Here is an 11,886-nt window from a genome sequence, read left to right on the forward strand (position 1 = left end):
GCACCTGGTCTAGCACCGTGGTGCTATGGGGCCCCTGCCCCATAGCAATGATTTGATTGGCTGAGCAAAGTACATATTTAGGATAAAAAGTGAGGGCAGAAAAGTGAAGATGCCAAAAGTGATTGGCCGGAATGACATTTGTGATGATTTGATTGGCTGAGCACGGAATGTGATGTATGATGATGTATGATGATCCCCTCACTTCACACGAGTATGATTTTTTATATACTATATAAATATGATTCTTTTGGAGGGTTTTTGGAGCTCTTGGTCTAGTTGGGGGAGATGGTCCTGCTCCTCAGACATCCACAGGTCAGGTACTTCATGGCGGTCACGCTGACGTGCATGAGCGTGCCCATGTTGAACAGCATGTGGTAGAAGGCGTGGACGGACAGGCCACCCGTCTCGTCTGCGTACTTCATCGCCACGATGGGCGTGTACATCGGGTTGGTCAGGTTGCGGAAACGCGGGCTGCGCGCCTCGATGATTTTCTTGGTGCACTGTGGAAAACATGGAAAATAACAGTTGATTGTTTACCTGGTATCCGATGTACAGATTATTTTGATAGTAGACTATATTGTTTAGACCATGGGTTCTCAAACTTTTCCATGCCAAGGTCCCACCTAATGTTTTGCAAGAGACCCCCAGACCCCGGACCCCACTTTGAGAACCACTAGGACAAAACAGACACAAAAACGACTTTGCTTTGTCAACGTACTCTGGCGATGTCGTCTGGTGTTTGGCCCAGCGCGTCGAAGATGTCGACGGAGGAGGGAAGGTAGACATTCTTGAAGTAGTGCACAGTGTCTGCGTCCGCTCCGGGCCACTCCCTTTTCTTCACCTCCTCCACCATCTTAGCCTCAAACTCTGTGTGCACCGGACCCGGCTCTATCATAGACATACTGAGGAGAGAGAGAGAGAGACTCAAACTCTGTGTGCACCGGACCCGGCTCTATCATAGACATACTGAGGAGAGAGAGAGAGAGAGAGAGACTCAAACTCTGTGTGCACCGGACTGGACCAGGCTGAATCATAGACATACTGAGGAGAGATCAACACAGACACAGGTGGAAACCCTTGTATGTCCTAATTCTCAACAGTTCTTGTTACCTTTCATTGGTTCAATATAAAACCTGCTTAAAGACAGTGAAGATAAATTAAAGACGTATGAAGAGATTGCAAGTAGGAATGATTGTAGCTTGGTAAACCATCCCGGTCGAGTGGATTCACATTATCACGTGTCTTCTGTAGACCGGTCTGGCTACAAGCACATTGGGTGGGCATTTTGCAGAAACCAAAAAGTAGAAGGTCCAATCAGTCTCTCTTCCAATCAGTGCCTCTTCCACTTTGATTGGTTTGTGAAAAACACCCACCATGCAGACCTGTCTGACAATCTGGCTCATGGGTAAAAGCGACCAAAGCAAGTAATATCAGTGGGTTTCATACAGTTGAAAATAACAGTCATCCTCCTAGAGAGACACAGAGACGCACTCACATGACGTTGAACTTCAACAGCTGCACAGCCAGACACTCACAGAAGCCTTCCATCGCAAACTTAGACGCTGCGTAGACATCATTGAACACCACACCTGGAGGACACATGTATCATTTATGCTTCCATCAGTCTTGCACCTGTGTGCTAGAAAATCATTCTGACCGACAAACCTGGCCGACACATTAGTGTAGTTACAGTAGATAGATAAATGAGGAATTCACTGACAGCTTCCCTTGATCACACTGTCTACCTTCAAAACAGACCTGAATTGTGATGAATAATCGTGATGATGACCATGATAAATCACCTTGCAGTCCCATGACACTGCTGACCACTATGATGTGTCCCCCTCTCCTCTTCTTCATGTCGGGCATCACCTCCTTGATCATGCGGATCACGCCGAAGAAGTTGGTCTCAAACACGTTCTTCATCTCCGCTATGGAGATGCTCTCCAGTGGACCCACCAGACCGATGCCTGCATTGTTGACTGGTTCAGGAAAGAAGAGAAGGAGATGTCCAGGCACACATTTTCCAGGGATTGAGAATGTGGTTCAACATTGACTGAAATTAAGTTATAAACAATTACAGCCCTGATCAGCCCTTTTAAAATAGTGATACATTTCTTATTATTCATCTTTGAGCAGGCAATACCATTTTTTTGGTCATTCCTAATCCCTACTGTCCTAATCCCTACTGGTTAGAGGGTGTGGAGTGTTGACCCAAACTCGTGGTTGGGACCCCTGGGACCCCAGATGATTAACTCACTCAACATTAAACAAACCAGCCCATTTCTAAAGTCACAATTTAAGGCGTTTAAGACCCTTTTAATTCTTATTAAATGAAAAAATAAAATATAATAAATACTAATAATAAGACCATTACTACGTCAAAAGTAACCAACAAAACTATTCTAAAACAAATGATCAAACATTGTCCAAATTGTCAAATATTACCCAAGACAGAGGCAAACATTGTGGAAATATTCTAATTGAGCTTGTAGATCTGATATTTTCACAATGTTATGTATCTATGGAACCGAGTCAAACTACATGGCATGCGATGCCTCAACTCCTACAATTCTAAATGCTTGTCAGTGGGGGGGGGGGGGGGGTTGTCACGGCACTGAAAAGCTTGAGAACCCTTGTAGCAGTATAGTAGGCTAGTATAGTATAGTATGGGTGTCTTACTGAGGATGTCCACGTGTCTGTCCTTGATGCCGTCGATACACTGCTTGACGGACTCGTCGCTGCAGACGTCCAGCACGGCCAGAGACAGCGTCTTCCCGTACGTGTCCCCCGCCGCCTCCAACAGCTTGTCCTTACGCTTCAGGTCCCGCATGGTGGCTATGACTGGAGACAAGAGGACAGGACACAGAGACATTATAGAGCAGCATGGTGGCTATGACTGGAGACAAGAGGACAGTATATGGAGACATTATAGAGCAGCATGGTGTCTGACTGGAGACAAGAGGACAGTATATGGAGACATTATAGAGCAGCATGGTGGCTATGACTGGAGACAAGAGGACAGTATATGGAGACATTATAGAGCAGCATGGTGTCTGACTGGAGACAAGAGGACAGTATATGGAGACATTATAGAGCAGCATGGTGGCTATGACTGGAGACAAGAGGACAGTATATGGAGACATTATAGAGCAGCATGGTGTCTATGACTGGAGACAAGAGGACAGTATATGGAGACATTATAGAGCAGCATGGTGTCTATGACTGGAGACAAGGGGATAGGACATGGTGACATTATAGATAGAGCAGCATGGTGTCTATGACTGGAGACAAGGGGATAGGACATGGTGACATTATAGATAGAGCAGCATGGTGTCTATGACTGGAGACAAGGGGATAGGACATGGTGACATTATAGATAGAGCAGCATGGTGTCTATGACTGCAGACAAGGGGATAGGACATGGTGACATTATAGATAGAGCAGCATGGTGTCTATGACTGGAGACAAGGGGATAGGACATGGTGACATTATAGATAGAGCAACATGGTGTCTATGACTGGAGACAAGGGGATAGGACATGGTGACATTATAGATAGAGCAACATGGTGTCTATGACTGGAGACAAGGGGATAGGACATGGTAACATTATAGATAGAGCAGCATGGTGTCTATGACTGGAGACAAGGGGATAGGACATGGTGACATTATAGATAGAGCAACATGGTGTCTATGACTGGAGACAAGGGGATAGGACATGGTAACATTATAGATAGAGCAGCATGGTGTCTATGACTGGAGACAAGGGGATAGGACATGGTGACATTATAGATAGAGCAGCATGGTGTCTATGACTGGAGACAAGGGGATAGGACATGGTGACATTATAGATAGAGCAACATGGTGTCTATGACTGGAGACAAGGGGATAGGACATGGTGACATTATAGATAGAGCAACATGGTGTCTATGACTGGAGACAAGGGGATAGGACATGGTGACATTATAGATAGAGCAACATGGTGTCTATGACTGGAGACAAGGGGATAGGACATGGTAACATTATAGATAGAGCAACAGGCAAACATTGACAGGCTAATTTTTATTTCTTAACTCCAAAGGCTTCAAATTCAGAACACATAGAGAAAACCCCAGTCCACAGACCACAGAAAATCCACTGAATATTCAGGTTGTTTAATTGAGGGCATAAAAACTAAAATAAAAATGAATGAAAATGAAGGTCATGAAACCTTTAAGTGTTAATTTAAATTATCCACAGTATCTCAAACAGTATATGGTTTCAACTGAGACATTGTGCACAGCTTTTCTTTCATGTTCCAAGAATATCCAAATCAATTGCCAAAAAATCCTGTATGGTGTCCTGTATGGTTTAAAGCTCCTTCTGACTGGAACAATCAGAATCCGGTCACAAACGGGAAATTCACGTTTTCATAGTAAATGAAAAAGAGTATGTGCACACATACTCTTTTTCATTTACTATGAAAACGTGAATTTCCCGTTGGTTCGTCACGCCTCCATATATGGTCATGCCTCGAGAAGGCCCGTGACATCACATGACATCATGTGACATCATCAGGGATCTTCATATTTGGGCATATATGTAGTCGCGACGTAGATGACATCGCCAGGGGCCTTAGATCTCCATATATGGATCTGATCTCGTGACATCACGTGACATCATGGAGACACTTCAAATATAGCCATCTCCATATATGAAGATCACGACACTGACCTCATCTAACCCTGGATTAGGCTGAATAAGCATACATGGAGAAGACTGGATCATCACCTAGATCTGCATATATGGAGCTGGCCAACAACTCTACATCTGACCTCAAACCCTTAGATCTCTATATATGGAGCTGACCTGTTCTGACATCACATATGTTGATCCTCCACACACGTCCTTCCTGTTCTGACATTCCATATGTTGATCTGACCTCATCAAACCCTGTACTTGAGTGTGTGTGTGTGTGTGTGTGTGTGTGTGTGTGTGTGTGTGTGTGTGTGTGTGTGTGTGTGTGTGTGTGTGTGTGTGTGTGTGTGTGTGTGTGTGTGTGTGTGTGTGTGTGTGTGTGTGTGTGTGTGTGTGTGTGGGTTCCTTCCGTTTGACTAAAACAAATCAAAATCATAATCACCGGTCCAATGAGTTCAATGAACAGGTGGTGCCGTCTTGTGAGGGTTTCGACTATTACTTTCAATGGTGTGATGTCACTATTCATAACTGTTTGAATATGGTAGTTCTATTGTTGCTGTCTGCCAGAAACCTCTCCATATTTTAACTTTTTGTGTTTTTTCGTAATGTGGCACAAAGCGACATATTTTGAGCTGGTAGATCTGCTATTTTTGATGCTTTTGAATTTGAATCCTGAAAAATAACAGTTTTGGACATACAGCATGAGGTTTCCATCCGACAGAGATGATCAGTAATGTGTGGTTGATTGTGACAAAATCCTAAGGAACACCTGGACTTGATGTACTATGTACGGATGCCCGTGCACACGCACGCACGCACGCACGCACGCACGCACGCACGCACGCATGCACGCACGCACGCACGCACGCACGCACGCACGCACGCACGCACGCACGCACGCACGCACGCACGCACACACACACACACACACACACACACACACAGGAAGACAGTGAAAGTTGATGAGTGTGTGCTGTGGCAACAGAGCCTCTTCTCTGTACAGACTCAACCTGTAGAGACAAGCTGAGATGGAGGGCTTACAGACAAAGAGGCACATTTGAGCTTCACCTTTTAAAGCCCAGCAGTTCAACCAAAACCCTAAGTTATGGATGCCCATTTAGACTGGTTTAAAATATTTAAATTATTAAAACACAGGTCAAAGCTCATTCAGAGTGAGAGGCATGCATTCCAAACACACTGTTACTACAGAAATCATTGGGAAGAGACAGAAACAATTAAGTTATATCTACAAGGGAGTACTTTGAAGAAAAAAAAGCTGTCAAGATAGCAAATGACCCCTCTCATCCACTCTGCAGGGAGTTCGAACTGATCCCTCTGGTAGACGGTACAAAGTACCAAAAGCTAACCTTTAAAAATTCCTTCATTCCAAATGCCATTAAGGCACTAAATGATACCATGTCTTGCTAGATTTGTTTTTAATGTATTTGCCACTGTTGTCCTGCAATTGTGTGTAAGTGTTGTTGCTGTTGTTGTTATTGTTGTTTTTATTGAAAAGGTTTAATCTGCAGTATAATTTCATACAGTGGCGGTCCCTGGCCGTGGGCACGTCTGCAGTTGTTTGCCTTGCAAGCGACTTGCCATTAATATAGTGGTTGCAACTGTATTAATTCATTGCCTGAGTCCCGTGGTGGGAGTTCTGCTCTGGTTTTGGTCAATATTAAGTAGTTCCGGTCATTTTGTGGGGGGCACTGGTGCCACGCAGTAAAAGTAAATTAATTCACAAAAATAACGTAATTTGTATTGTTGTATTGACCCCTCTATCACATGGAACTATTTTTTGGGCGTAGTGATATGGACACAAAAAAACAGTTCCGTGTGATAGAGGGGTAACTTTAAAATTAACGAAAGTTGCACTAATATTTTTTAAATAGGTCAACAATACAAATTACGTTAGTTTTGTGGATTAATTTACTTTTAATGCGTGGCCCCCTGTGCCCCCCACAAAATGACCGGAACTACTTAATATTTCACCAAAACCAGAGCAGAACTCCCACCACGGTACTCAGGCAATCAATTAATACAGTTGCAACCACTATATTAATGGCAAGTATTTCATACAACTTAAGTTATTTTTTTACGGTATATTGGGCTCTGACCCTCTGCCTCTGGTTATAGTAGTGCCAGTAGCTAAGGGTGGGCTATAGTTGTAGTCCCGACAGGTGGTGGGTCACATGGTACTGTAGGCTGTCTTGGGGTTTTAATTGGCTATAGTGCATGATACTTTTTATTGTGAAACCAGTGTTGTGTGTGCGTAACCATTTTCTGTTCTTGCAGTGCGAGTGACTGAGCCTGTGTGGTCTTTGAAGTGTGTGCGTCTTTGGTGCTGGTGAATCTTTCCCCTCACTCCCTCACCCCAGCTACTGGTATTTTAGTATTGTATAGGCTATTGGTTTTTTTTTAATCCTTTTGATATTGAAAAGTCATTTTAATTAGTATCTTGAAATTGATAAATAAATACATTTTCTAACCTACCCTCTTCTTCTAGTGAATTAAGCATTTAATTCTGCCTTGATTTATTAATAAAACAATATTTATTTTAAACTGGAACCTACATGTCTCTGCTCCTCTTCTTATCTCCGCCCAGTGGGCTTGCAATCTGTATTGTGTATTATCATATATTCTCTGGGCCAGCTCTAATCTATTAGCTCAATGGTAAAAAAGAAAATGTCAGCACTTACGCAGGAAACTGGGTTCAAATCCGGGGTAGTAGAAGAAAGTTACATAGCACAGCTTTAATCAACTTGACTGGTTAGCTAAGCGTTAAAAAAAAGACTGATATCACCATCTGTAGTGTAGGGTCAAACAGAGTTCACTGGCTTGCCTGTGGGTGCGCTCAATACACTCAGGAGTGTGCATGCATACATACACTGTAAACACACAACATATCGCCAGGCAGGAAAACCTCTAATCTGCATATTTTTACTTTTTGTGTTTTTTCATAAATTAACGCCCTACTTGATCATACTACAGTGTCAAAAGTAGCAGATCCACAAGCGATGTTTTGAGCTTGTAAATCTGATACTTTTGCTGTTTTTGAATCCTGAAAAGTACATTTTGGAATGAGGTTTCCAGCCGACAGAGACAATATATATTGTGGTGCCTCTTTGTGTTTGTATACTGTATGTTTTGCAAATTGCTATGTATCGTAGAATGTCCCTCAGGTCGTGTTGAGGTGGGAATTTCCTTCCTGGACGATAGTTTTGTGTGTGTGTGTGTGTGTGTGTGTGTGTGTGTGTGTGTGTGTGTGTGTGTGTGTGTGTGTGTGTGTGTGTGTGTGTGTGTGTGTGTGTGTGTGTGTGTGTGTGTGTGTGTGTGTGTGTGTGTGTGTGTGTGTGTGTGTGTGTGTGTGTGTGTGTGTGTGTGTGTGTCTCTGTACATGCTGTTCTGTAGTAGCAGGAGGAAATGGGTAAGAGGTCGGGGAAAACAGCAGAGCAGAACAAAAAACACAAAGAAAAAAGTACAGTGTAAAAATAAATCCCAAATTGCACAGAATTAAACTGAGATTTATACATACTGTCGATAGATGGATGGATGGATGCATGGATGGATGGTTGGATAGTGTGATAGTAAATTGGTTCATGTTACGGTTACAGGCACTTAGTCAAATCAATGCACATACTAAATGATTTCACAATCCTTGGCTCGCTTTACCCATTTTCAGAAGATAGTGGTCATAAGCAAATCTAATTAAAAAATCATGAAAATGCATTTAAAAGGGCCAACAGCGCTTCAAAGTTCAAACATATTTTTTTCAAAATATTGTTTCCAGTGCCCCCCTGTGTTTTGTGCCCCCCCCCCCCCCCCCACACACACACACACACACATGGTAGGCTGCTGCCTTCGAGGAGAAATGCCACAGTAAACATTACCCTAAAAATAAACCTAAGTGGCTTTCAGGCACACTCAGGTCTTAAATAAGCCCTACTACAAGAAATCTGCCTATTTTAGCACTAGCTTTGCGCTCCACTATCTCACCTGACTCATCCAGGAATAGCCATCCCTAGACTCCCCATCCAACTCTCTGTATAGTAGGACCACTAGGCCAATCTGCCACCCAGGGAAGGGCCTGCTTGGTGAGGCAAGTACTGTATAAGCAGCCTCCTCAGGGCTTTAGTTATACTTGCTGTTATATAGTGGCAGGCAGGGTCTGTAACACTGCAGGTTAAGCTGGGATGACAACCATAACCATGTGTACTTAATATATGTTAAGGCTTGCATAGATCACACACACAGTGTGGGCGTACGCTATAATAACATACATTAGTACAGCATGTGATTCTCTTTTTCATTTACATGCGCACCCACTGGCAATGTTACTGTAAATAGACAGTGTTATGATTACATTGACCTGAATCTGCTTTACCCACTACATACATGTGCTGAATCACTCTCATCTGTACACATGCACATACATACTGATACATTTGACGCCATGACAACCAACAACATACTTTATCAGATAGACTGACGTCTGTGCTCAATTATACGAGATGCATGTTCTAGTCCTACTTACTCTGTTATTTTCCTTATCTTCTGGTCACGTCATGTGTCCAACACTGTATACCGGTATATTCTAGGTTGATAAACCTTCTGAACTTGAGGTGTGATACTGCCTGGTGTCATCTTGTTCACCCGTGAAACATCACTCACCACCCTTAATTAGAGTGAGATTCTTAGGACCACATGGTTGCCAATGAATCCACAATGGACATAAAAATGCCTTTTTTACTGTATATTCCTGACAAAGGAATATACTTGTTTTTCTAATAAAGTTGTCCTTTTCTTATGCCCCCCCCCCCCCCCCCCCCCGGCCCCCACACATGTAAAGCGTCTTTGGGTATTAGAAAAGCGCTATATAAGTCCCAGATATTATTATTATTATTAAAGGGAACTACGTATTTAGTAGTCCTGTCCTGTGTTATTATCCTTCAGTAAATATGATGATAATATGATTGATGATGATGATGATAGGCAGAGGACTCGTCTGTGCAAACTCAGAAAAGAGCAAGCTGTAGTCAAAGAAGCTATAGCTTTAAGTGGACATTCTGGAACATATTGTTGCTGTGACCTGATTCATGGGTTTGATATGTTGAGTTGACCACAACGACCGTAGTCCCCTCCTGTATTCATTCTACTCGCCCAAGAATAGGGACACTAGGTTTGTGGTTAATTTGGGTGGAGTGTAGGAAGTATATGGATATGTCTCTAAAGATGCTGATTCACTCTTTAAGAAGAAATAAAGATGTAGTTGTACATGATGTAGTGCAGTCCCAACATCTGCATGAATCTATAACTCAGAGATTCATCCTGTCAGAGAATTTCATTTTTCATTCATTATGTTTTGTAAAGTTATTCTGTTATGGGTGTACAAGGAAAAACAAGCAGACCAAATAATACCGGTCTGAGCACACACACACACACACACACACACACACACACACACACACACACACACACACACACACACACACACACACACACACACACACACACACACACACGATGCACGCACGCACACACACACACACACACACACACACACACACACACACACACACACACACACACACACACACACATCAACAAGATTGGCGTCCTTACCATGATATCGCTTCTGTTCATCTTTGGCCAGCATCACAGCCATTCTCAGACCAATGCCTGATGAGCAACCAGTGATCAGAATCACTTTCTGTCCTGGGCTCGCCATGGTTCCTCTGCTGGTCCTGGTCCACTCTGTCTGTCTGCCTGAGAGACCCTCTCTCTCCCTTTAACTCTCACTCTTTTACTCTCTCTCTCTCTCTCTCTCTCTCTCTCTCTCTCTCTCTCTGAACACGCAGCAGCAGCAGCAGCTGACTAATGCCACGAGTGGATGAGAGAGGCTTTGAGTTGCTACTATAAGAGGATAAGAGAGAGAGAGAGAGAGAGGGAGGGAGAGAGAGAGAGAGAGAGAGAGAGAGAGAGAATCACAGACAGACAGACAGACAGAGACAGACAGTATAAGTGGCGCGCGTCAAGATTATCGGTAGCCATGCTGTGTGCGGCTGGTCATGTTTAATTAAATTATAACGGGTCGTATCCGTATGCGGATATAATTCAAAACAAAAAAAAGTCATAATACCATCTGGTAAAGTTTGCATTCAACCTAGATGGGAGACTCTCCCCTCCCATCTATATGCAAACTTTACATGTAGACTTGATAAATTGGTTAAAACGGCATGCTATGGCTGGCCAACATTAAGAACAATTCATTGTAGTATTATTATTGATTTGTTCATTTATTTATAACCGTGTTTTTATTTTTTTTCCCGTTGTCTTTTAGCTATCTATCTAGCCTAAAAATAAGTCTAAAATGTAGACTCGGAGCCGGGGTCGGAGGTAGAGGTAGCCTAAAACTTGCAAAAGAGACGCAGTCTCAATGTGTTTATACTGGTTAAATAAAATAAAAAAGATCATAATGTAAATAGTTTTCTGACATTTTCAATCTACGAGAGTCTAAGTCAACTTCCCCCGTTGATGTTGGACAGACACCGCTGAGCCCCTGCAACTCCGAACATGTACAAATGCAAAATATAAAGGTGCTTACCCTCTTGCCCCACATGTTAGAGAGGCTGCCGGTGTGTTTGTCTAATGTGTTAGTCCGTAGTTTTCAATAAAGAAGTGTTTTAATCCCGTTTGTGGTCGATTCTGCCGGTAGTTCCGGGCGGCAGGGGGTTATTACGGTCAACGTAAACAGGAAGTAAACGAGGGGGAAATAATGGCGTTCGGCCACAAACGGGATTAAAACACTTATTTATTTAAAACTACGGACTAATACATTACACAAGCACGCCGGCAGCCTCTCTAACATTTGGGACAAGAGGGTAAGCACCTTTATATTTTTGCATTTGTACATTTGTCGGAGTTGCAGAGGCTCAGCGGTGTCTGTCCAACACCACAGGGAAATACTATGGGAAAGAATACATCCATAATCGTCTAAATCGTAGGCTACTTTGGATGAATACGAGACATCTCACCCCGGTGAGTTGTCTTCACTTTTTGACATGTCGGGGTGAGATGTCCGGTCAGCTCACCCCGGACATCTCACCCCGGAAAGTGAAGACATCTCACCCCGGAAAGTGAAGACATCTCACCCCGGTGAGATGTCTTTACTTTTCGGGGTGAGCTGTCTTCACTTTCTGACATTGCGGG

General features: G+C 43.2%; 1 protein-coding gene across 1 annotated transcript; it reads right to left on the reverse strand.

Annotated features, from left to right (window-relative positions):
* Positions 1–189: 189 nt before the first annotated feature.
* Positions 190–10,497, reverse strand: LOC306921405 (retinol dehydrogenase 8-like). Its single transcript, XM_079498527.1, has 6 exons — positions 10,300–10,497; positions 2,683–2,844; positions 1,803–1,982; positions 1,496–1,589; positions 719–902; positions 190–500 (listed from the first exon to the last, which is right to left on the reverse strand). The coding sequence occupies exons 1-6, from the start codon at positions 10,403–10,405 to the stop codon at positions 273–275; spliced, it is 954 nt and encodes a 317-aa protein (XP_079354653.1). The 5' UTR covers positions 10,406–10,497; the 3' UTR covers positions 190–272.
* Positions 10,498–11,886: the final 1,389 nt, after the last annotated feature.

Source organism: Electrona antarctica (assembly GCF_951216825.1).
Source record: "Electrona antarctica genome assembly, chromosome: 4".
Classification (NCBI taxonomy): domain Eukaryota; kingdom Metazoa; phylum Chordata; class Actinopteri; order Myctophiformes; family Myctophidae; genus Electrona; species Electrona antarctica.

What these genes read in the sequence shown, in the direction of transcription:
- LOC306921405 (XM_079498527.1), bottom strand. Translation starts at nt 10,405, where the DNA reads ATGGCGAGCCCAGGACAGAAAGTGATTCTGATCACTGGTTGCTCATCA. An exon ending in CAGACACGTGGACATCCTCA is followed by an intron (nt 1,983 to 2,682) that starts GTAAGACACCCA and finishes TTCCTGAACCAG; the next exon opens with TCAACAATGCAGGCATCGGT. An exon ending in CACCAGACGACATCGCCAGA is followed by an intron (nt 501 to 718) that starts GTACGTTGACAA and finishes TGTTTTCCACAG; the next exon opens with TGCACCAAGAAAATCATCGA.